General features: G+C 37.8%; 1 protein-coding gene and 1 long non-coding RNA gene across 3 annotated transcripts in view; one reads left to right on the top strand and one right to left on the bottom strand.

The window, feature by feature from the left end:
• Positions 1-1614: 1614 nt before the first annotated feature.
• Positions 1615-14622, bottom strand: LOC118927649 (cytochrome P450 2K6-like). The gene is made up of 8 exons (XM_057493862.1): positions 14496-14622; positions 11356-11505; positions 9721-9881; positions 8196-8369; positions 7449-7590; positions 6916-7127; positions 4975-5116; positions 1615-1802 (listed from the first exon to the last, which is right to left on the bottom strand). The coding sequence occupies exons 1-8, from the start codon at positions 14620-14622 to the stop codon at positions 1615-1617; spliced, it is 1296 nt and encodes a 431-aa protein (XP_057349845.1).
• A 6763-nt stretch (positions 14623-21385) lies between these two features.
• The window catches only part of LOC130681187 (uncharacterized), a 40140-nt gene continuing 34403 nt past the window's right edge, over positions 21386-27122 (top strand). Inside the window, exons 1-2 of one of the 2 annotated variants that reach the window (XR_008994245.1) lie at positions 21386-24927; positions 26067-26269. This is a non-coding gene — a long non-coding RNA (uncharacterized LOC130681187). The remainder of the gene's footprint in view (positions 24928-26066; positions 26270-27122) is intronic. The other variant, XR_008994246.1, reaches the window with a different exon arrangement.

Raw genomic sequence — 27122 nt, 5'->3', positions numbered from 1 at the left:
TAAAACTCTGATTTCCTGATCTCTCATCAAAGCTATTTCTCTTAGTACCTATGTAAGAGGAAACAAGTCAGTGAGTTAATTTTGACTTTGGATTTGGAATTAAGTGATACATTATTGAACACCAATTATGTGCTAAGTGTAACTCAGAAAATTCAAAAGCCTCTTGAATGGGTTCAAACAATAAATTAAAATTAGCAAGTTCCATTTTCTTTGTCATTGACAGTTTCATTTAGTTCAACTGAGAAGTCAGGGAACCTGACTATTCCCCATTTGACTCCTTCTCAAAAGGCTTTGTGGAAAATGCTGGACTGGGGATAACCAAGAGGCCTTAACATTCCTCTCAGCTTGACTAAACTTCTGACAGGCTTCTTCCCAATTCTAGGTCCTGACCTCCCTTTTCCTACAGCATTTTCTTGAGGAAACTATACATTCTCTGAGTTGTAAAATCTTTAAAAATAAAAAAAATCCCTTGCCAGTTTTACAAGCCCAGGTGATGTCTTTCTCAAGGACCTGGGAGCCATCCCTTTGAAATGTAATCACTGAGGAAGCCAGCGCCCCCTTCTTTCTCCCTGACTCTGGGAGGGTGGAGTCTAACGTCAGCAGGCTCTCATGAGCACACACACGGATGGCCTGATTACAGAGGGAGCATCTGCAGATTAAGGACTAACCCTGTGTACAGGACACATGCCATCGATCCATCTCGCGCCTAATATCGTGTGTTCTTTTCACCAGTTCACCTCAGCACTTAAAAACCCTTCCTCCCTTTGTTTCAGTGGAGTTGAATTCAGACTGAATTCTGGCTTCTTCTATTGCCTTCATAGAAGCCTTACATTAAGTTTTTTCTTGACTGTTCAGCTTTGTCCAATGTAATTTTGACTTGGACAGGGATCAGATAAAAGCAGGGGAGAAGCACTCATGGTGGTGATGGGGAGATATATTTGACTTCACAAAAGCTGAAGATGCTTGTGTCCCATGGGAACTGATGATTTCTTTATTCTGCTGACAGGGTCCCTTGCATATGCCTTTATGGAAACTTCAGAGCACAAGCCTGTAGGGTGTTTAAGTTCCAGTTATGACAGGAGTGGGAGAAAACGGGCAGTACTCACAAGCAGTTATCTGTTTTTACCCACGCCTTTTTGATTATTCACAGAATGAGCCAAGATCTTAAGGTTTAGTGTGCTCCTTATTTATAAGGTTGAATTTTCTTCATTGCCGTTTTGGAGATATTCACGGTTTTCCTACATCCTCCCTGCCCTGCCAATTAGAACGATTGATTGGTGAACCTTAGGTGTCTCGTATGCTTTGGAGGAAAAGGATAATTTCGGTTTGAAGGACTAAACCTTATAGCACAAAGTGAAGGTTCTGTTTGTCAAATGTTCTGTTCGTTTGTTCTGTGTTGGAGAATGATGGTAAGGAGGTTTCTACTACCGTGATGAGCACAGGAACTCAATCTGACCTGACATGAGACTCCTCTGCAGTGATGTGGCTGACCGTTTAAAGAATGCTTGAGTGCTTGGCAAAATATCATAGCTGGCAAGATGCAGAAAAGGAAAGCTGGTGGTAAGGAATGCAACACAACTCCGAGAACTGGCGCTGCAGCTTGCAATGCGGGGCCTAGGCCCGGAGCAGAGCACGTATCTTGTGAGGCCTTGGTTGAGCAGTGAAGCCAGTGTCCGGAGTGAGGTCCAGGTCCAGAAGGGAGACTCCAGGGGGTGGCTGGAAGGTAAACTTCTGCATAAGGCTGGTGAAGAATAGGAAAAGCTCCATCTTGGCCAATGACTCACCAGCACACATCCGGGGACCTGGAGAGATGGATGTGTTGGACAATTAGAAGACGCAGGAGCCCAAAAATCCATGGTACAGTCTAGACAAACACAACAATCATCTACATGTGATTTCTTCTACTTCTAAAACACATGAATTAGTCACTTAACCTCTTTTGAGCCCTATGGGCTCTGTCTCCTGGTTTAAGCCCTGGAAATACAAAATTAAGTGTATTTTCCAACTCTCTAAGCTCCCACAAGGGAGACAATCAATTAAACATTAACATTTTAATGTAAAAAATACTACAACAGATAAGACCAAGTATGTCATGAGAACACATAAGAAAGTTTGCCAGTATAATTTGGAGGGCCAGGGAGAGCTCATCCTTGGTACCAGAGCTTTATATCTGTATTTTGTGCAAAGGAGTGAGAAATTAGCCAGGTGAAGATGGAAGGATCTGGAAGGGGTCATGATGCATTTCAGGGCTGAAAGAAATGTGACTGACTAGAACGTAGAGCTTGAGGGAGGGAGTCAGACCTGGGACCAAATGAGTGAGTGGAAACCAGATCATGCTGAGGCATTTGAAGAAGAGAGACTTGGTTAGTATTATTTTTGAAATATGATTATTTGGGAAAATGTCAAGACATCTGAGAAATGGAGTAAGTTAAAATTGAGGAAGGACATTTTCTAGGTTAAGTTTTTGTTGAAATAACAAGGTAACAATGATCATATATCTCTCAAGACATACTGTCCCTGGTGCATCCTTTTCAGCTTAAATTTGATGAGCTTTGTAGTCACACTATAGAGCAAAGATAGTATATGTGATTGATCATATTATGATCACATAATAATAGCATTATTAGAAGTTTGTGCTTCCAGTCCTTCAGCAGATGCAACCAGGTCTTCATTCCTGCTCCCAGAGTCTGTAAATCCTAACCTGCTGCTTTGCTTTGTTACCAGTAAGATGTTGTAGACAGTCCAGTTAGATGTCATTTTTTGTTTGTTTCATGTGGAAAATAACTCTCAAATGTACTGAGTCACAAGCTTCAAAGTTCAGAAAATATTAAAATGTAGATATTAACACAGATATAACACAGAGAACATAGCACTTTCAGGAAATAGATTAACTTACAAATGGAGGGAACATGCAGGATTTTTAGGGGTGGAAGGCCTCTCTGCCTGAAAGTGTTTATAAATAAAAGCCACCCATTCACTCCACCAGTGTATGTTTAATGTCAGCCAGTTACAAGGACTTAGCTTGGCTCTGAGACTACTGCTGTCAAAGGGAGGGTTTCCTGCCCCGGTGGTGAGTCCACTGGGTTAGATAAATGTGATTCAATGTCATAAACTAGAATAGGGTGCTGAGGGAGTCCACGGAAGAACACCTAAGCATTTGGGTCAGATCTAACTACCTGCTCAGGAAGAAATGCATGATTGTGTGGTGTCATCTAACTGGATGATAAATAAATTAACTTAGGGTGTGAGTTCTCTACCCTGTGTTTGGGCTTGTTGAGTTTCGTGGTAAGAGTCTAGCAGCCCAGCAAGATAAAGCATGTATCATTTTAGTTTACTCTTAAGGATGAATAGATGAAAACATACTAAGTGATCTTTAGAAAGAAATGCTATATTCAAAATTAATCCACAGTGATCTTGCTGATTGAAGACTATTTAGATCAAATAAGCCCTCCAGAGAGCAAAACCTCTCTTCTAATGCAGTAAGGAAGTGATAAAGAATGAACTGGAGAGAGGAGTGCCTTGAACATAACCAAAGGGAGATGAGGATTTGGAGAGATTTAGCTCTTAAAATTGGTTTTATAATAATTTTTTCTTATTGTGACAGTCTGTGATTCTCATATTTTAGAAATACATCTGCTTACTTGTCTATGATCAAAAATAGTATTTTTGCTCCTAAATTTCCTAAAACAGGAAAAGGCAAAACAAAGCAGTATATCTGGAGATGTTTAGAATTCCTGAGGTAAGCTGGCAAAATCTATTGAGGATCAGTCACTTTGAAAATATCTGGACTACTGCTGCTTGTCATATAATCTAAAGAAGCCTTCAGACCCAGGTGTGTGAGAAACTGGAGGGCCTGGGTACAATACTGGTCAGAGACAAAGTAAAAGTAATTGGAGAAAGGAGGGGAATCAAGGAAAACATAGTTTCTTTTCTCTAAATATTAACAGCAATAAGCCCAAGATGTGATAAAGGAGTTTGGGGAAAGAAACTTTTGTGTGTGATAAAATAATTGCTCCATCTCTTCACTTGTGAAACGCGGGCTTGGAATTAGATGTAGCTGAAGTGCCATCCAGAAACCACTGCTTATATTTCCCTGGCTCTTTTTTTTTTTTTTTTTTTGCAAAATATAATGCGAGTAAGTGTTGAGCAAAATTGCACTCATAACACTGCAAGTTACATGTAGATTATTTTTCATTTTCTTTAACTCTGGTCCTAGATGTGATTTGTTTCTTATTTTAACTGGATGTCATTAACCATAACATTTCCTTGTATAACATCCAGTACATGCCTGTATGGGAAAAATTAGAACAGATGATGGTTTGTATCTCTCCGTATTCCTTAGTTATCAGTAGGTGAAAAGTTATCCTTTGGGAGGCTGCTGTTCCCTTATCACTGAGCGGGTATCCGGAGTGACTGCTAAGCCACCGTTTGTATACACTTAAAGGCCAAGATGATAAATGCTCATGATGCAGTTTTGCTAAGACCCTTTCCTAGAGTGGAGAATTCATTTCAGGTTCTTAGGAACCAGATGATTATAGAGTAAGTTCATTTAGTTCTTAGGATTTCAGTTTACTCTGATGGAACGCTCCTCTCTTGCCCTCCCTGTCCCAGTCTCCTTGCCATCCCTGAGAAATCTTAAGAGAAACTCCAGCATTTACACACATTAAAACAAAGCTTTTCTAGTCGGAGTGAAGTGGGCTGTCCATTGTCTACCTGCTTACCTCTCTCAAATTCCCCAGGCTCGGCCCTAATCCAGCCACAAGGAATCTTCAGGGACACCCTAAGCAGATGTCATTCCAGTGCCTGCTGTCCTGCAGCCAATTCAGAATTGGGGGAGGCCAGGCTCTTTCCACTCCCTGCTTTTTCCTGTACAGTTTTTCTGAAGTCTACTTCCTCGTGGAAAAACAAAACCTTAGCACAAGGCCAAATCTCTGCAGATTTTTCAAATCGTCTTTCCCAAGTAAGATACCTTACCTACTGAAAAGGGCATGAAAGCTGCTTTCTTGATAAACTTTCCAGTCGAGCTGAGGAAGTGCTCAGGATTAAATGTGTCTGGTTTTTCCCACTGTGTTTCATCCTGAAGTACAGAGGTCAGCAAAGTGATGACCTCAGTGCCCTAGAAATAAGAATGCTGTTAGATTAAATTCCTTCCTAAAAAGGTGGCTCTTTAAAGAAGCACGGCGTTCTAGGTTTTGAAGGAAATGGAAATAGGGAAAGTGGAGAGGCAGCAGGCAAGGGTGTGAGATTGAGTGTGGAACATTTCATTTACTCAACCAAACTTTTATTCAGTACTAAAAAACAAGCTTTGGACTTGGACCTGGAAGCAAATTTACTTAGTCATGTGTTTGCTGTGTGATAACAATGTATTATTTAACTTTTGATAGATCCTAGTCTAAATTCATTATGATGGGTGTTAAACAATCCTCATTTGGTAACTGAGTCTTAGATGAAATGATCTGCATTAAAGAACCCGGTAGGTTTGGCAGCACAGAGAACTTTGCTCTTTTACCTCCAGGGACAATGGTAGTGGACAAGCTAAGCCTAACAACCCCATCAAAACAAATTCTCAAAATAAGCTCCCTACTTCACAGCTTGGTACCTATTCTGAAACAGTTTAGGGCCATCAAAGAAAGTAATCATAACTGTGATACAGGAAAGCACTCTGAAAACTAAAACTATAATACAAAAAATAACACAAGGGTGCCCCTAAATTAAGAGCAGTAATACTACTTAACCTTAGTTAATCACAGCTTTCACTTGCAGAAAGCTTTGGAGTACTATCATTGTGGTTAGCTGTTCCACGTGGCTTTCAAGTCACAAAAATCAAACAAGTTCTTTAACTGGTTTGGTTTAAACTTTTTATCCTTCTTCCTTTCTTTCTTTTCCTTTTTCTCTTTCTCTCCTTCCCTCCCTTCCTTTTTTCTTTCTTTTATTTATTTATACTTATATGTACCTGGGTATTGTATCTGGACTTCCTTCTCCTCGTAACAATTGCAGTAGGTTATACCGATTATACTCATTTCACCAAAGAGAAGATGGGGGCCGAGTGACACTGAAGAACCTAACAGCATGGTGGGGGGAGTGTGATGCCCTTTAACTGTGACACAATGCTGTTTTTTTCTGATGCTATGCTCTACCTAGCTTGCAGCAAGATAATGAACTAAAATCTTGTCATTATTGCTTCAATCATGTTTTTTTTTTCTTTTTGACATTGTTTGTATTTGTTCTCCCATTTTAGTTGCTTATCTGATTAATTCATTCCAATCGTGTGCTTCATGTGCACTAAGAAGAGAAACTCCAAAGAGGAATGTAGCCCCCTTGGCCGCAGGGTATGCACAGGATGGGAAATGATGGTACACAGAAGGGGCCCACTTAGCCAGGGGCTAGGAAGCAGTCAGCAGAAAAGTTATCAGGAAAAGAATTCAAGCTGTGGGCATGCCAATTCCTGCCTTCAGTGTAAGCAAAGGTCTATACCTACTTCCTCAGCTGCCCAGTGGAAAGCACAAGGTTGCTTCTAGATGTCATAATACTGAGAAGCAGAAGGCATGGGCACCTTTCTGGGTAAGGATGGACACGAAGCCTGCAGCTGCTGCCGGCAGGGAGCCTGTGTGTGCAAGCTCAGGGCTCCCAGGCGCACGCCTTGCCTGGCACAGGCTCCCAACTATGTTTAAGCCCTCTGAACCCCAACCTCCTCAACTGTTAGTACCTACCTATTCCACACACACACATGCTTAGACACTCATTTACCTTTTGTTGGGTGGTAGGGAGGGAGAAGTGGTGGAAAAAAGAAGGCAGGAAGGGAGGGTGGGAAGAAAGGCAGGATGAGAATTCTTTGGTGGTTTATTTCAGTTTCTGTGATTTTGAGTGGCTGACACTCTCTCCCTCTTCCCTCACCTCCCCTACTGAAAGTCTTACCTTTGGAATATAATAATTTTTAAATGTAGTATTTGTGGTGGTTGCATGGGGTAAGCCTGTGGGCAGGATATTAGCAAATCTCTGTACTTCGTGAATGACAGCATCTGTGTACGGCATTTGAGTTCGGTGTGCGATTCGAGGTTGGGCCGAGCCCACAACCTTGGTGATCTCATCACTGACCTTTTCTGGATAAGATGGGGAGTAGTTAGAGTCTGGGGTAGAGAGCATACAGGAACAGTCTCCCAATTTTCTTGTGCAAGTCAAACCCAAATGCCGAGTTCACGTTCATCTCACTGCACTGCCTGCACCTCGGCCCCATTCCTACAGCTCCTCTGGGGACCTGCATGTAATGACACCTTCCAACCGTCTCAGGAAGCTGAGCAAAATCTTCTTACATCTAAAAGGAAACTAAAGTACAAACTATCCTCAAGGGTACAAATTAAAGATATCCAGTATGGCTATAGAATTCTGCCTTAGAGAAGTCAGTCCAAGAGAGTCCTGACTGTCCTTCAGGCAACGCCCTGGAGACTTACTCTGGACCTTGGGATAGCGCATCATGAGCAGAAGCCCCCAGCGCAGTGTGGAGGCCGTGGTCTCTGTACCTGCCACAAACAGATTACTAACAAGTGCCACCAAATTGTCATCACTGAAATAGTCAGTAGATGTATATTTCTCCTGAAAGGGGAAAAGGAATCATTAGTAATGAAATAATTGTGTACTGGGCGATCATAGCAAAATGCCCTAACATGAATTTAAAAACAAAGCATTTTACCCTTTCCTCAATTCAGTGGAATTTTTTATGAGGATGTTGTGCTGAATTTTAGAATAAAGCACATCCCAGAGGCTAAAAAGATAAAATAATCGTAACAGTGGGAAAGGTTGTTTGTTATTTGGGATGATTGGAAATTGGTTTTTAACTGAGCAAGTAGAATATTCCCAGCACTATTTTTTTTTAATTAATGAAATTTTCATTCTTGGTATTGTCAATGGAAACACATCTTTTCAAGATTACAAGAAAGGATTAGTAATTCTAAAAACTAACATCTGAGATCTTCTACGTGTCTTCTTTTTTTTCCCGGAGAGTTATATGAAAAGTGGTAGAAAATATTCAAGAATGCAAAATGTAATAAACAGCATTCTTTATGTAGTGTACCAATCTACCGTTTTTAACTTAATTGAACTCAGTTATCTTCTTGGAAAGGAATTTTTTTCTGCCAGATGCTACTAATTATACCATATAATTATAGGCAAAGGTTAACCCCTGAAGAAAACAGCATTACCTCCTCCTGCCTGACCAAAAAGGCATCAATGAAACTTCTGAGATCATTTTTGTCAAGTTTATGACGGTGATCTAGGAAAGTCATCCTTATAAAAGAAAATAATTCATCTCTATTCCTGAGTACTGTCTTATGACTTTTTAGGAGGAACCCCAAGACAGGAAACATGTTGAAAAGCTAAAAGAATAAAAAACAACAAAGTAAATTAAATACGCGTATGGAATTCTTGTGATAATGGGAATTACAAGATTATTTCTGAAAGCATTATAGAAATAGCATCTCAAATAGACTTCAGTTTTATCTCAGCTACCAGTGGCAGACTCAACTAGACAATAAAATTTCCTCATTTATTGGAATTAAGTCACTTAAATGAGTATTGATAGGTTTTGCATTAAGTTCTGTGTACCCAGAGTATTTTATTAATTATACCTGCGGTAATACATTCACTTTGAAGTTAGATGAGACATGAAAACACAATTGGCTTTATGGTCAGAGCCATAAATCCAAGTGTTTTTCTGGCAAAATCCCAGGTGATACCAGGTTAGACTATTCTAGTTCTGGGTAGCACGCTAACTTTTCCACCGTTTCCTTACAGGGTCAGAATGATTATTTTTGTCATTTGTAACTGGCTAACTGTATGTAGGTCCCATAGAGCAGTACCGCTTAATCTAATATTCCTTGACCCTTGAGAAGTTCAGGAAGGACTTCACTTTTGCCAGATTTACTGTTGGCCAGTATGTTCATTTTTTTGAGAGACAAGCTCTAAATATTTTGTGAAATTCTCAACGGGATTCCTAACTACCCAAATGACTTAATAAATACCTGAAATTAAAGGCCACACCTAAAATTAGACTTCATAGTTGCCTAACCCAGTGTTTCCCAACAACTATATATTTAGAATAAACCCACATTTATAGTAACAGACCCTAAATTATTCCCAAGTGTAATAATATGGTTGATTGCCAGTGGTGCTATTGAAAATGGGAACTACTTGGCAAGGCTCTCTTTCCTACATTATAGAAGATGGCAACTTTATCACCCACAAATATAAAAAAAATTGGATTGGAGCACTGTTGTGAACTTACAAGGCGCAGAATAAATATTAAGGTCTCATTTAGTACTTCATATTTTTGGTACTTGATAGCCCGCCTTTGTTAAAATTCACTCTCCTAAATGAATTATACTGAGTGCTCTTTATCTACTTATGGTTTATCCAACATTCTGTGCATAACTAATGGTAGAGATAGAAGATGGATGGCCAAAATTATAAGAATTTACTAAGGCCATATGCTGAGCTATTTACTGGTATGATTCATAATCCCTGCATCATAAGATATTAGATGCAGTAACTTGTGATGGGAGAATTATTAGATATGTTAACCAAGCCAGCTAGTCACATTTTTGTACTCAGAATGTTTCAGAAAGTGTGCGTTGTTGAAATGGCAATTCTCTAATAAATCTTTTTTTTGTGGTGTCTTGATCAAGCATACCATAGAGGAAGTAAAAGTAAATAGGAAAACTACATTACCACAATTCTAGGGCTTCCAATGAGTTTCACATTTTCACCAATCAAGCTTAGGAGTCTCAGAAATTGGGTGTCTTGGTAGTCAAACCGTTTTCCAAACAGCACTGACACAATGACGTTAGCAACGGAAGCATTCATTATTGTTTTGACCTCAAAGGGCTTTCCTACAAGAGAATTAATCTGATTAGGAATATTCACATAAACATTAGTAAATCAGTTCTGGACTGATGGGGACAAACAGTCAAGGATTTCACAGAGGAAAGGCATTATCGGTGATCATGTCTTCCCAGGAGCAGTGAGAATAGAATGGACTTTGAAAAATACCCATAATTTTGTTAAAAGATTACTGCAAGGAAAACTAAAAGTGTATGTCAAAGAAAATCTGCATTTGGCTCAGTTAAAAAAATTAAAATATGCCAGCTGAGGGTGTGTATATGTGCGTGTAGGGAGTGTTAATGCATAATATCTGGGAAAATATTTCAACCTTCTAGGCTGCATTCAAGTTTAAAAGTTTAATTAGGACATCTAGATGATTAAAAATCAACTTTAAAGAACTTTATACAGAGCAGTTCTTTGTTTCAGCTCTTCTAGTGGTCCTGTTTTCCTCAGGAAAACTATTGGAAACTACTAAAAACTCTTTAGATTATTAAACATGTATCAGTGGGTGGGCACTTATTTCCCAGTGAAAGCTTTCTAGTTATTAATTCACTCTTAACATCAGCACCTATCTTAAATGTGGAGGCTGAAAATCTAGAGGAATTCTTGTAAAGAATATGTTTTCTTCAAATAGAAGGAAAGGTAGGATGCTATGTACACAAGCCTTGAGAAATTAACATTTCCTAGGAGCTTAACTCTGGAGAAGGAATAATAGTTTTTTCTATAATGTACTTCATACAAAATGCTTAGAGCCTCTCTAAGTGCACTGCCTTCTGTCTCTCCTCTGAATTCGTTTCAGGCTTGTTTACTTTTGACCGTTTCTCTTCACATTAATTCCTGCATCAGTGAAGATAATATTCAAATGAGCTCATCTTTAATAAAGGAATGAGCTCAACTTATTAAGGAAATGAGAAAACCCTTGACATGAAAATGAGTCATTGAATTATTCATCTCACATATTGATAAAAATAATATGGGATTAACTCTATATTATTTAAAGGGAGCGGAAATATACCCATTACTGAGAAACTGTCCCAGAATGAAGGAGGCAAAAAAGATGACAACTGAATGCAATGCATGATCCAAGATTTTCTTTTGCTATTGAAGATAATGGGGCCAAAGCAAAATCTGAATGTATTCTGCAGATCAGATAATATTATCGTATCAGTGTTAATTTCTGGATTTTTGAAAACTGTACGTTGGTTATGTAAGAGGATGTTTTTGCTTATTTTAAGGAAACACATTGAAGTAGTTAAGAATAAAGGAACAGCACTCTCAAACAGTTCCAAAAAAGGTGGAAAGCAAATGTAAACTGCTGACATTTGAGGAATATCAGAAAAGAGTAGAAGGATATTGGGAATTACATGTATATTCCTGGAATTTTCCTACAAGTCTAAAATTATATCTAAGTAATTAAAAATGTATCTTTTACTGACTTCATTTTCTTGAAAAATAGGACACGATTTTATTCATTCTACGCACCTCTGTGAGACTCAAAGTTCTGTACGAGATGCTGGCATTCCTCTATAATTGTGTCTTCAATGATCCGTTTGCCCATTCCAAAGTTCCGTAAGGTAGTCAGACTGAATCTTCTCATAGTTTTCCAAGCTTCACCGTGAGAGAAAGCAATTCCTTATAAGGAGGAAAATGTTTTTAAGATTATTTCCTCAAAGTTTTTAACATTTAATTTACAAGGGCCAATAAAAATTTTAGAGGCCTTCCAACTCTCCCCATTGAAAGTAAGGGAAGAGACTTCTCTTTCTCTTAAAGCATTTACTTGTAACTATTTTCTCCTCCCTTTGAATCATACGTAAATCATTTTGAACACTATATGGCTCTTCTGTCAACTTTATGCACTAGGAATGTCTTTCTCGGACCCGAGAGCCATCTCTTTGGAATATAAACATCAGGGGATAGAGTGCCCTTTCTCCCAGTGTCTGTGGGAGGGTAGGAGCCTATCTTTGGTGGGTGCCTTGCTCTAAGCTGCAGAATGACCTCCTGTCAGCAAGATATGGGATATTTATTTTTCCTTTGCATAAAGCCAATTAACACAGATAGCCATCCCAACCGCCTGGTGAATCTGGGATGAACTATGTGTGACAAATGGTGCTGTCAAGTCCTCTCGAGGACTAGTTATACCTTATCTTGAAAGCATTTTTGTAATAGCTTGTATCTGCTGGATTATATAAAACGGTGAGATTTCTTTGTCTTTGCAATCTCTTAGTGGATTGTCTGGGATGCACATCACATTCTGGTTTAATGTTTATTCAATAATAAAATTGTTTTCTTCATTTGTAGAGAGGAGGATTACTGGGTTGGGAGGGTTTTTTAAAATTATATTTCTCTGACAAATTCAGTTAACAATAGTATATGTTTATATCATGCTAGGTGTGGCTAAGGGATTGATGAAAAATAGAAAACAAAGTCTCTTTTGCCAAGGAAAAATGTAGACTAGTACACACAAGACTACCCAAATAAAAAGCTACAATTACCAAGAATTATAATCAAGCTTCCACATTAGTACTATTCATGCTAATTTCTAACGTGTATAGTAGGTGCTCAATAAATATTTATTGACTAAACAGACATGTGAATTTGTGCATGGATAAAGAAAATAGTAATGATCAAATGAGAAGTTACTTAGAGGAGTTGGAGCATGTGCTAACTTTTAGAAAAATAAGGAAAGAGGTTGCTCTGGTTGCCGATATCTTTCTGTGGTAGAATTTGTGGCAAGAGTGACATTATTCCTTATGTTTCAGCTTCTACCCAAATCCTTCCTCTTTTTTTTTTTTTTCCTGTGGAAGCACAAGAGACTGGAGAGAAATTCTGAGTTTGATCACCAGAAATAGGAAACTAGAATAGACTAAGGCAACCTAGGCTGTGAAAAATGCGGCAACACCAGCCTTGTTTCCTCTTTCAATACGAAATCTAAAAGGGATTCATATCTCCAGAGCTGTTATCACCACTTCATGTCAGGTTAAGCTTTCCTTGAAAGGATGCCAGTGAAGGTTAGATTCTGCTCACATTCAAATCTTATATTAACATTAATATGTGAATATTCTATGGATCCTATACTACATAAAACTTTTATACCAATTATGTGACTTCAGGCTATCTCATTTTTACATTTCAAAAGTATATATGTTAGAATACAGTATAGATTATTAAGGACCCACAGAAGTGGCTGTGTCTTTCAGAGAAAAGCAATAGCTCCACAGTCTTGTAATGCAGACATCACTAGTTTAACACCGTAAGGAATTGAACTCCTTTTCAATACTTGCACCAAAGTCCTAAATATATTTAAGTTATGCAGCAAAATATTAAGTACTCCCAAATTGTCTACTGGTAACAAAAATATCATTTTGTTTGTTTGTTTATACAAAACTGGTCTAAAGAATGTTACAGTTATTTGAATGGTTTTGGATTACCAGATTTGCGGGGTGGGGTGGGAAATGGAGTCATTTCCCTCTTTGAAAAACATTCCCCATGACAAATTGAGTCACTTAAAAAGAAGAAGGCTGCTTGATTGTTAAAGCAAATAGTTTGCTTGAGGAAAAAAATCATGTTTGGTAACAATAAAAATTAAAACAATTTTGTGTATAGTCATCAAATTAGTAATATGTGAATTATTGTGGAAAAGAGCAGAGATGCCAGAGGCAAGAGATAAGAAAATGTCCCAGATTTCTAGAAGGAAAATAAAGATGAATCCTGAAAACTAAAGATCAGGAACCTTGAATGAGCTGTTCCTCATTGCTGATTCTATGAGATGCGAATGGAAATTCCAAAAAAGGAGAAATGTTCCAAGGACTAATAAGTGTGAACACTGGATTAAATAAAATTAAACAAGCTTTGGGTGTTTTTCTCAGAGGCTTTACTATCCCAGTGGGCTCCCCCTGAGTCCACAGAGAAGAATATAATACACAGCATTTTTCAAATTCACTTCATTGATACTACTTTTTTGCATAGAACATCTAATAACATCTCAGATAACTCCTTTTTTTTTTAGGACAATAGTGTGAGAAATGCTTTTTAAAAAAATTGTTGCATGACAATGGCTTAGTAGTATTTACTAGGAGCCAATATTAATTTATTAAAAATAATATGGTGAAATTATTACCATGTTTAGAGTTATTAGTGTTAAAGAGTTCATCTAATAACTTAAAGGGTTATTAGATTGCTGCAATGACATAAAAATAGAGTCTTGATCTCACAAAGACATTTAGCAAGACTCACATGAGGAAGATACAACTTCATCCAGGTGAAAATATGGTTCAGTATATTTATAACACTGTGTATTGTTCAGTAGGTCTGCATCAGCCATTAGACAGTGATCCTTCCAGCTGATGGCCTCTATTCTGTTCATGTTTGTATCTCCCTGGCAGTGGACTTTTCACCTCGCTGCTGGCTAATAATTATTTGATTATGGAAGTAATTAACATGTACTAATGAGAATAAATCCATAAATCACAAATTTTCTCCAAAGTAAATACCGTTTGTCTATTATATATTAATGAAGGAAAATTAAATCACGAAAGGAATTATGCAAGAGAATATTTAATATTTAATTTTTTTTAACTTATTAAATAGTTGTAACCACAAAGATATACTTCAAAGTTCCTTACCTTTTCCTTCGAAAAGCCTTTCAAATATAGGCACTTGAGACCGTTCCCCAAATTGATCACCATAATTGACGAGGGCATCTTTCACTGTCTCGTATCCAGAAAGCACTACCACCTTCTTTGGTCCCATTTGGATGCTGTAAATGGAGCCATATTTCTGGGAGAGCTTAGGTATATGAGAAAAGGAGAAGCACCGGAAACATCGGGCTGTAGTAAAAGTGAACTGGATATTGGTCTTTGGTGATGTAATTTCAGCAAACCAGTTATGCAAGCTTATAAAAGAAAGGAGAATACTGAACTCATTCACTAAGGATACAGCGCTGGTTGCTGTACCTGTTTAGGCCATTGATAGGATCATCAATTGATTGTCCTTATGCTCCATTTTGTTTGAGATTTCAGTAGCAGTGGTCTGACAGCCTGGAATTGACTCAGTTTATCCCTGTTATATTTTTGTTTGGTCCCAGAAAATTCCCCCACCGGGACTCTAGGGAAACAAAGCACTTCCTGATTACCACACTGACCGCCTGACCACCGAACTCATGCCCTATCCTTTGTGGGGTCCTGTGACCAAAGTAGACCCAAGGTAGTTTTATATTACCATGCGACACTTTTTGCTGCAAAAAACATGCCATTTTCTTTGATAATTAAAAGGAAACAAAAGCTGACATTTATTGGCTCCTAACTATAATCCCAGCACCGTTACCACATTACAAACCAGTGAAGTAGATAGTATCATTATCTCTGTGCACTGGCAACATACTGGGGCTTCAAAAAATCACACAGCTAGTGACAGTGCTCAGCAAGGAATACACATCAGGCTCGCTGGTGTGCAGAGCCTCTGCTCTTCACCCAACAGGTTCAGGTAGAGAATGAGATGGGACTTCTAATGTTCCTTTAAGAAACTTGACTTAGAAAATAATATTAGAATGGCAACAGGAATTGCAGAAGGGCTCAATAACTTAGGAAGATAATGTAATTAAAATTATTATTACAGGAAAGTGAAAATTACAATAAGAATTGGAAGCTGTGAGGAGAGTCTCAGGTGAGAGCCACTGTACAAAAAGTGGATATGGCATGTTTCAGACAAAGAGCAAAAATCAGAAGTAAAGTTTAAGAATAAAATGTAGACAGAAGTTAGGGAGAAGTGTAGATAAGAATTCCGAATCTCAACTTCTGGGGCTATGATCTTGAAATTAGCACTGAACAATAGTACAGAGGTAAAAATGAGAAAAAATAAAAGACTAGTAAAGAGATTAGGCCAGTTAATAGCTAAGCAAAGGGCAGGAATATTGAGGAAAAACAGATGTGGTTGGGGCATATGGATTAGATGAAGAATTTGACTGAATGTCTTGTTCTTCTGAAGAATCAACCTGTCATGTGACCTTCGAGTGCAGGAAGAAGATTCATAAAGTAGTACCAGGAGATCAGAAAACTCAAGTCCTGTTTTTTAGTTACTTAGAAGTCCATTGCTTTGAGTCATGCATCTGTAAAATTGAGACAAAATGTCATTCCTATTTTCTTCTGAGGGTGATTTGAGGAATAAGTGAAAACCTTGCAGTCCTTTGTAAATCAAAAAGTACAATACAAATATTAGGTGTTATTATTGTGCTGCCTACTGCACTAAAGTAATGGTCTCCTCTTCGGTTTATCTCCCATTAGGATTTTCAAACTGTGAAGTTACAGAATATAGCAGAACTCAGCTTCATTTTCTTGCCCTTTAGAACTTAAATTTGGAATTTATGGCCAAATGCCAACTATGATTATTATGTCGTCTGTTGTCTTCCTTCCTCTCTCTTTCCCGCTCTCTTTCTTATTGTATTCCACAATCAAAAGCTACAAAATCTTGAAGAAAAAGAGAAATTTGATCTAGTACTTGACCTAGCCTTGAAATTTTGCAGATGAGGAAACTGAAGCTAAATTCTTAACTAATTAATGGCAAACCCAGAATTGAATTCTGAGTCTCAGCTTCTGGGGCTATGATCTTGATTGTGCCTTTTGTACCTACTGTTTTGAATAGTTAACTAAAATTTCTACAGTAAAATTATGGTCATAATTTGGTTCCTTCATTGTAGGACATATATGAAATATAAATATCAAAGTGGTTGAGATAAAGGATACAGGTCATATATATTTCAGGATAAAAATGTCCCTTTACATAATAGAAATATATTTACTGATAGTTTTATGTATGCAAATTTGAAAAAAACCAGAAATTAAAGCTTGTTAATTAACTTAAAATCCTATCTACTTACCTCCTACTTACATATATGAACCAGTGTAAGAACATACATAGTAATAAACCCACAAGAGTAAGAATGATTCAGGAACTTATAAATATGTATGCAATGAGCAATTATTTATTGTTTACCTCCAGCATGGTTTGATACGGCCTCTTCAGATTGAGAATGTGCAGATTTCCGATAATGGGCAAAGGTCTGGGTCCTGGAGGAAAATGTTGCTTGGAAGCTTTAGTCACAAAGATTTTAATATTTAAAATAAAAATGAGAATCAGGCTCAGAAATGAAAGTATGACCGAAGAATCAAATCCACTCATTATCTTTAAGTAGTACTTATCTTTAAGTAGAAGTACTTATTAAAGTAATAGAAATCTTTGTGATTGTGAGCAGACAAAAATCAATTTCCAATGCAAATCAAAAACATGAAGGCATTGCTAATAATATTTGCTCTATCTTACTTATCCATTTTATAATTGAAATGAATTAAGCCCTACACTGTATGCTTGCCTTATTTGAGCTCCTTCCCCTTTCTCCTTTTTCACTTCTCAATCTAATCTGTGTTATTCAATAAAGCCTGGAGGGATTTTCTTTTCAGATAAAACAAGGATTAGTCTTAAAATTTCAGAGAAATACAACATTTAATCCTTAGTGTGAAATCTACACTTTTACAGTACAATGACTTGTGTCATTTGCTAAGATATACCATCATCTGTTTGCGGATGGTCAAGTAACAGTATCACTCCGAGAATTTCAAGGTTCTTATACAACTATGAGTTTATACCTTCCACCCTCCCCATAGGAGTCTCATAGGAGTCTCAGTGCCATTGAATAAGCACTGAGTTTTAACTTGAGTGCCGTGTGTGGGACCTAGCAAGTTATGCAACCTCTTTGAGCCTTAGTTTCTTCATTTGAAACTGAGGAAAATAATAATACAGAAATTCTCCAGTTGTTGTGATGAGCTGAAGAATTAAAGGATAACTCTTGACATACTTATAACCCAATACCTGGCAGTCCTCATTTTTTTCTTTCATTCACTGACAAGCTTTCTCATTTGTTTAGATCTGCATTCTCTGTGGCAAATCTTTAAAAACTTTCTGTTACTCAATTTTCCCCCTTTTTTGCTACTGACTTTTAACCAAACATCTGAGAAATAACTCACTTTAGTTCACCTTTTCAAGAAACTTTTATCTTTCCTTTTTGTGTTAGAATGTCTGTGAATAAGGAACTAGTTTAATAGATGAAACAGTCTTTTCTATATTGCTTTCTTGATAACTACATTTCCTAAAGCTTTTACTAATGTCATCATATTATATATTTATATTTACTTTTTAGTTTATCATTTGTTTCCTTCCAGGAATTTAAAATTCTTGAAAACAAGGACCATTTTTGTTCAGTACTTTAAAGATGTTGCTCCATTGTCTTTTTGACTATGTGCTTCTGACATGAAGTCTGTTGTGATACTTACCTTTGTTCCTTTGTACATATGGCACATTTTCCTCTGACTGTTTTTATGATTTTCTCTTTATTACCTGTTTTGAGCAATCTGATTATTATGTGCCTTGGCATAGTTCTTTCCATTTGTTCTTGGGCTTGAGATTAATGGAGTTTCTTGAATCTGTGGGTTTGTAATCTTCATCAAATTTGAAAAAGTTTTGGCCACTTTTTCTATTTTATATTCAATCCAATCACAACATATTACTCCTCTCCTAATGTTTAAACATCCCTCCCAGCATCCATTTCATCTTGGATTTAAGTAATAACCACCTGGGGTTGCTAAGACTAAGCCTGGGTGCACTATTGGGACATAAAATGGGCAGTAACTTACTGAGTATCATTGTCTGAGGGTCCAACCCAATTGGCCAATCCTGTGGGCAGAACTGAATTCTAAGCTTAGTCTGTGGCCTTGTAACCAGGTCATCATTATCTAGGGCTCCAAACAGAGAAGAGGAATTAAAGTCAGAAGCAATAGGATGAAAATAGAGTAAATCTGATTGCAGGCAAGACTAGAAACAGGAGACTATAAAGAAAGACTAGAGCAATTCTCTAAGCCAGAGAGGTTGCATATTAGCTGGCTAAGGCTGCCATAACAGTTTCACAAACTGGATGGTTTAAACATCAGAAATTTATTTTTTCACAGTTCTGGAGGCAAGAAGTCCAAGACTAAGGTATAGCAGGATTGTTTTTTTCTGAAGTCCTCTCTCCTTGGCTTGTAGTGTGACCTCTTCTTCATGCCTTCACACAGTCTTCCCTTTGGGAGTGTTTAAATCCTAATCTTCTCTTCTTAAAAGGACACCAGTCATATTGGATTGGGGCCCATCCAAATGATCTCATTTAACCTTAATTACCTCTCTAAAGGCCTTTTCTCCAAATGCAGACACCATCACATTCTGAGATCCTGGGGGTTGAGACTTCAACCCCTGTTCAACACTCAACCCCTAATTCCAACTATGAATTTAAGGGGGAACACAATTCAGTCCCTAACTGGGTGTTCACAAAAAGTTAAGGCACCAGCCAGTAGAGAGTAATGAAGGACAGACTCGCCTGATCATATACCCCTGAACTGGAATTTTCTGGGTGAAGTTGGTGAAAGAGAAGATGGTATTCTAATTGGCTCTTTACATGTTTCTTTTTCCTCACAAAAGTGTTGGTGAAAGTGGTTGCAAAACTGTACTTCCTTTATATGTGTGAAACTGTGCCATAATACTATTGATGCCAGGGTTCTTGTTTGCAGAGTTGAAGAATGAATTTAGCAAACACCCAAGGTAGGAGAGCCAGGGAGAGACTTTTTTGAGAGATACAGTGAGAGGACAGAGCTCCTGGCTTACACCACAAGGGGCCAAGAGAGCCCAGGGTGGTGGGTTGTCTAGGGGATTTATAGGTGGTTGAGGATTTTTGGGAATTGGGGGCTTAGGGTGTGAACTTGTACCACCTGCCCTGCCCCCAAAGTGGGCTGGGTTGTTGTCTGTTTGCTAGGGCTGTTTACAGTTAAGTCACGGGTTATACTGAGATACCCTTGCGGAACACTCAAACATTCCAGGCCAAGTTGCTCCTGGCCTTTTGACCTTTAACTGATCTCACTGTAGATGTCTGTATTTCTAGTCTGGTATCTTTACCCTAGAGAATTAATGTGACCTTGACTTTGCATAATGCTTAACAGAGTTTCAATAGGAATTTCTTTGCATTGTTACATTGCTTTGACTGTAAATATCCTGCTTGCTTTTTCCGGAGGCCCTCACCCTACTCTGACTACACTCAAGGTCCTAGTCTCACGATTATGAAACTCTCATTATAGACATAGGTCAAACACAACTAATTTTGCAAACTTAAATGTAATAAACATAACAAATTTTCCTCCCTTAATTCCTAAATATTACACAATGGTATTTAATTTCTGGACCTGAGGAGGGTCCGCTGCGCACTGTGCAGATCTGGATGCATTATGTGTGACATTATGGAAAAAAAGGTGTGGCCTTTGGCATCAAGCAATCATGGATTTGAATTCTGGTTCTCCCTTTTATTTTGCTGCTACTTAAATGCTGTGATTCAATATGTAATATTGATCTGCAGGATTTATCAAAACTGAAATAAATATATAATCTGATTTATTGACCAGTTGTCTACCCTTGTCAATGATTGGCATATAAATAAAGAAAAATATTTTATTTATTTATACAGCACTGCATTACCACAATTCCTACTTAAAAGATGAGGGTAATTTGTCCCACTCTGGTAGGTTGAAGATGGAAATTATTATGTCAATAGTTGTTTCTTTAAAAATATGCTATTCACATAATGTAGGGGGGTCATGGGAAAGGCAGAATAGCATAGAGAAGACAAGCATCTTACTACACTGATGGACAGTGACTGCAATGGGGTCTGGAGGGGGGGGACTTGATAATATGGGTGAATGTGGTAACCACAATGTAGCTCATGTGAAGCCTTCATAGGATTGTATATCAATGATACCTTAATAAAGAAAATGCTATTATTATTAATCTGCTTATCTACCTCTTTCACTACGTCCAAGACTATAAGCGGTAATTCTCCTATTATTTCCCTTAGGAAGTCACTTCTGTGGACCATCTATAGGATACCAGAATATCAGTCATCTCCCCACAAGATTTTTTCTTGGAGATTGAATGTAATTTGAATTTGGGTTATCCTGCAATATGCAACTAGTTATTCATGAGGGCAGCTACCTGGCCAATAAATTAGGACTCTTGAATATGTTTGGTTCTGATAAAATCCCTAGATGAATGAATACGTATATTACTGAAATATGTATATATTTCAGCCGAAAATCCTGTCAGAGTTTTAAAGCAAGTAAGTCAGAGTTCCTATTTTCTTTTTCATATTCACCCTTGAACTTTATTTTTTTTGCCATGTTCTTCCTTAGTGTGAATTTTAGCCTAGTTTCACTTACATAAAGGTAACTCTAATCTCTAAAGCCTCTGCATTCAATAAATCTGTCAAATAAAAAACAAACTGAGTAGTCAACTTAATTCAAAAGGATTATTGAAAGGGAGGACAAGAGATATGATAGGGAGAATGCTGTGATCATAAGATCTGCAAGTTATCTTAGGAGCATAGAAAAGAGTAAATTAGGCCAGAAAGATCAATGTGTGTATATGACAGGGTGGCAGGACATAGCAGCACTCCAAGAATATTTAACCCTGAGGCCAGCTTACTTTTAGGAGGGGCTGTAGGCTGGATCATTCTGGGGGTGTACCAAAGTTGAGGGGCATGGAGGGAGAAGAAGAGAAGCTTAAGCAGTCTGGCTGATAAACATTTTGTTCCAATTTGCCAGTGGAATGAGTATTTCAAAATAATAATTTATGAGGCCAGGGATGGGAATTTAGAGGGTCTGTGCCTGGCCTTGTCATAGGTAAACAAGAGGCTTTTGTGAGTCTAATGTAATCATATGGGGAAGGGTGGTTTTTCCAGTATGCTGTTTTGTTTCCTGAAACACAAAAGGGTCAAGTTTCTTTTATATTCCCTCTTTCCAGGAGCACAGGGTGCAGGTACAATTCAGCATTGGCAAATATCTATTACCTAATGTTGATATTATTTGTTATTATAATAGTAAAATAATGATTGTTATTGTAAAACTTGTTTGAAACCAGAAGAAGGAATTAGAGACTAAAGACTCACATATATGCATTTATTCATCAACCTTTTGTTGTAAGGCCAAAGGCTTTCTTTTGAATCTGATGATTAAAATTTCTTCCTGGTAGAAACCACACAGGAAGTGTGTTGTCTAGGCTGTTCGTCTTCAGGTTCCTGAAGTAACACAAAGAAACTTGACAACAAGCACTCAGTATGAAATCTAGAAGATTTTTGCATTTACTTCGCAGTCTTCCTTGTTTTATAACCTAATGCAAAGCAACTAGCTTATTATTAGTTATTCATTTTATTGTTCTTGTTATTTTAGTAATTTGTCTTAATAGTCTTCCTAATATATTGAACAGGGAAATGACCGCTTTCATTAACTGCACTTATAAAATATAAGTGAACATGTACCGAATCTTTTAGAAAGGCTCCATCAGGCAAGTTACTAAAATTGCATTCAAGCAAGTGTTAAGTAAACTGATAACGTGTAATTGCTTGAGGTCTGCCCTTTGCTTTGAGCTTCTGGGAGGTAACTCCTAAGCTCTTGGAATGTGCTGCCTGATAAGAGTGTATTTGTTTACCTGGGGACCTTGGGCCCACCTGGACAGTTTATCTAACAATGTGAATTAAGGTGTGGTCTTGGGTGATGAAACAGATCAATCTTTGTAGGAGTAGAGACAAAGTTCAGCTGTGGAGGTGGTCAGCCATGGATGTGTGACTACATCCTAATAAAAGCTCTGGAAACCAAGGCTTGGTGATTTTCCAGGTTGGCAGGGCTTCATGTGCATTGCCATACATCATTGTTAGTAAGCCCTGTTCGCTGCAAGAGGACAACTGGAAGATTGTCTCTGGAACTTTTCTGGAACCTGGCCTATGTGCTTCGTCTCTTGCCTGACTTTAGTCTGTATCCTTTTGCTATGATAAGCCATAATCAAGCATAATGGTTTTTCTGAGTTGTGTGAATCTAACAAATTATTATTATTTTTTAAAAATTTTTTATTAAGGTATTATTGATATACACTCTTATGAAGGTTTCACATGAGAAAACATTGTGGTTACTACATTTACCCATATTGTCAAGTCCTCACCCATACCCCAATGCAGTCACTGTCCATCAGTGTAATAAGATGCCACAGAGTCACTGTTTGCCTTCTCTTTGCTACACTGTTTTCCCTGTGACCCCCCACACCATGTGTACTAAACATAATACCCCTCAATCCCCTTCTCCCTCCTTCCCCACCTCCCCTTGCACACCCCTCCCCTTTGGTAACCACTAGTCCCTTCTTGGAGTCTGTGAGTCTGCTGCTATTTTTTCCTTCAGATTTGCTTCCTTGTTATACTCCACAAATGAGGGAAATCATTTGGCACTTGTCTTTCTCCGCCTGGCTTATTTCACTGAGCATAATGTCCTCCAGCTCCATCCATGTTGTTGCAAATGGTAGGATTTGTTTCTTTCTTATGGCTGAGTAGTATTACATTGTGTATATGTACCACATCTTCTTTTTCCATTCATCTACTGATGGACACTTAGGTTGCTTCCATATCTTGGCTATTGTAAAGTCTAACAAATTATTGAACCTGAAAGTATTCTTGGAGACTCCCAAACTTTGCACTTTCTAATAAATTCAACAGAGAAATACCACTCACATTAAGTAAACATATAAAACATAAGTATAGAATAGTATGTTTTTAACAGGCTCCATATCAGCAAGTTGCTAAAATGAATTGTTCAAACAATTACTAAAGAAACTGGTAACATATAATTGTTTAACTAATATGATTACAGTAGCAGATAGACAGTTTGCTTAATTCCATGTGTTGAATATAATGGATGTCAGTAAAAAGAGCTTGTACTGTATGTTGGTTAAAAGATAAGAAAGCCACTGTACCTGATATTGCTCCCTTCAGACATGAATTTCTAGCTGAACTATGTATGACAGTGTGATACCCAAAAGGGATCTTTTACTCAGAACATTTTATAGATAGTTCTAAACTCCTGGACATGTAGAAATGACTGAATTTACAAACCCTAATGTAAAATATTTACAATTTGCCAGGCATACTTCTGGCCAATAAACTCAAGGATGTATTGTAGGATCTGATATAAATTCTCATTTCTAGCACAATACAAGACTGATGATTATTAAAAAAGTACTTCTAAGAGAATAGTTTTCAACTGAACTAGATTCTTTTTCAGTCAGATCCTACAGATACTTCTGTGGCTCCTAATTCTTTCATCTTACACATACTCATATTTTGTATGGCACTTTGCCCTGAGGTTTTTAACTTTGCCCGTGCATTTACTCAAAGAAAGTGGACAGGTTTTCATCAATTGGTTTATATGTGCTTTGTCTTTCTCCTTCATAAACTAAGTGCTGGCTGGCTGTTTTGTTGGTGAAGACTGGAGATGATGGCATCGTAATGAAGCTCACTGCTTCTGCGGTAGGGTCCCCGTTCCTCACTCTCCCTCCTGGACAGCATTTTCTTTCTTAAGAGGAGTGTGCTCCATGTGTATGTATCATCATAGGCATGTAAAATTCATTTAGGGCTAAAACAAAGTCATTTTATGTTTGACATCAAGGCTAAAGTGGAATCTCCTTAATGAAGAGCATACTAAACATTGGAGCAGAAGCTTATCCCGTGATATCTTTCAATCACTTCATGTTCCATTTGGGTACATTACACTAAAAACGTGGGAGAAGGATGGCTGGTAATTTATCTTTGCTCAATGTAGATGTACTCCCCAGCCTTTTTTATAAGAGTGAAAGGCTTTTCCAAAATAGAATAGAGCTAATTCCATAATGTAAATCCAGAAGAGAGAGAGCTATCCCAAAGTGATAAGTCACTACTTTTTGTTCCTGTAACAAAAATGTCCACTCTTTTGCTTTCTCTTCCCCTTCCCATTTCTTCTTTTAATGAACAGTTCAGTTCTATAGTCAAAAGGTGTGACAGAACAAGGTAGGCATCCATCCCTGGTGGTGAGGGTGACCCAGTGGCGCGGATCAGCACATGTTGGAGCCTGAACAGTATTAGAAGGACACTGTTCCATGTGAGAGGGCAGTTCACAGGGGACCATAAGAGCCAGAAGGGTGAGGAGAGGGGCCACATAGAAAAGTGGCCACATTTTGAATAGTATTTATGAATTTCTTACTCATTTAATGTGTTAAACTGTGCTATTATTTTTATTATGTTTCAGTCATTTTTAAATGTATCACTGATGAAGTATTTCCTCCAACCTCATTTTTCCTTGGGCCCCATCATTTTTAGTGTGTGATTTTGCATGGTATGATAGTTTTTAGGAATGTGTATATGATCATATAGCAGAACTGACTGTATTCAAAATTAGAAATTCACACAAACATCTTTAAGTTGGATAAAACTGGGAGAGACCTTATTCTGAGAGATTTTCACCAAACATCCAAAATAAGGCCAAGATAAGAGCTAAGGTTATTAGCTGGAAAAGATTGGGTTTTGTGCCCTCAAAACGAGCAGAACATAGGTCTAGGGTTGGACAGGATAGAGGTGGGTGATTCAGGAAATTAAGTACAGAGCAGAGAGATCTGACAGCTCACGTGGGTCCTTCCACTTGCCACTCTGACCTCTTCCACCAGCCCACAGACTCACGAACACTCACACACACGAATAACTTCCATCTTCAGAAAGAAGAAGAGAGAGAAGGAAGAGCTGATTGGGAAAACTTCCAATCTTTCATTTCATGAGCAAAGTGGTCTCCAGGGGAAAGAGACCACTCTCTATTTTCAATAGAGTTGAGTCTTAACTCAGTCTCTTCCTAGCTGGATGCTATTTTTGTGTAATTTTTTTTCTGGCAGATTTTCCTTGAATGGCTGAGTTTTATTTAGGTTATTCTCTCTTCTTATCCACAGCACTCTGTGTATGCTACCATTCTAGTACTCTTCACATTATAGTCCATCACTAATTCACCAGCTATTTTCCTGGTTAAGCTGTATATATGTATTCCTGGCTAAGTAATTGGATAAATAATAAAAATTCCCTTGCTTTTTTGAGGCTGATTTGCTTCATTTGTGCATTCATTCAATTATTTATCCATTCATTCACTGGACAACATCCCTTAAACATGCTCTATTCAATATGTGAGGGTTACAAAAGAAATAAGTATCAGTTCGTAAGTTTACTTTTTCATCTTTAAAGAGAAAATGTAACATTATCGAATTGTCAAGTACATGGAGTATCTTTATGCCTTATTTAGGTGAGAGGTGGGAGCTTGAATGTGTCTCTCCTGGCTTCATACCACAACTATAATCAAACTACAGGACTTATCTTGAGCTGAGCAGCAACTGGGCCTGGAGGATGTAACACCTTTGGATTCTAGAGGGAGAAAAAAAGTTGATGGAAAATTTCCCTCCTCTGTATTGGGGGAGAGTTTGGAGGCAGTTGACAGAGACCCATTGGGTAAGTAAGGATCTGCATACTACAGATTTGCAGAGATTTGTGAAAATCCAGGAAATGGCAATGTATCTTCCCAACTGAGTGTTCCGGAATGACAGCAGGTCTCTGTGGTCCCCCATGAGTTGCAGGAGGGCTTAGCAAATACATTGAGCCCCTTCTGGCCCTGACTCTAGAAGAGCACAGATCATTTCCTGCTGAAAAGGCTGACAAATGAAGAGACTTCATTCAAGCACCAATCTAGGGGAATTATGTTTTGACTATCTGGCAAATCTCTGATGCACTCTGCCAAAGACTCCTGTACCTCCCTTCATTTTCAAGATAGTTGCCACACTCGGCACCTCTTTAACTGGAACTTAACCCCTCAGTGAATAGACAAAATACATTGACAACCACTGAAGAGAATCAAGAAAACACACAAAATAAGTGGCTTCTAACAAAATAGAGCTATCAGAGATGTTTTCCTCTAGATCAGCAGAGCTCTCTTGTCTTGTGCATTAAACAGTTAAAGACTGTGGAAACAAAGGCTGGAGAAGCCTGAAAATATCTCAGCTTCCACTGAACTGCCTGAAATTGTAGTTAATAGTCATAGTTCATCTTTCAGATTTAAAGAACAAAAAACCCAAAGACTTCCTGAAATTGATCATCTAAGTAGAGCTTAAAAATCAACCAATTAATGTAATCAGTCAATTAATACTAATAGTATTATTTGGTATCTTGATAGCCCCACTTAATTTGATATCTTAAATGTTTTTACAAAATTATTTGATAAAACATAAATGTTATTTAAATATTTACAGAGTTGGGTTAAACTTTGAACTTGATCTTGAACAAAAATAGCACCACGCTTTCCAATAAA

The sequence above is a fragment of the Manis pentadactyla genome, chromosome 16, assembly GCF_030020395.1.
Source record: "Manis pentadactyla isolate mManPen7 chromosome 16, mManPen7.hap1, whole genome shotgun sequence".
In the NCBI taxonomy this organism is placed as follows: domain Eukaryota; kingdom Metazoa; phylum Chordata; class Mammalia; order Pholidota; family Manidae; genus Manis; species Manis pentadactyla.
This window is presented reverse-complemented; position numbering and strand designations above follow the sequence as displayed.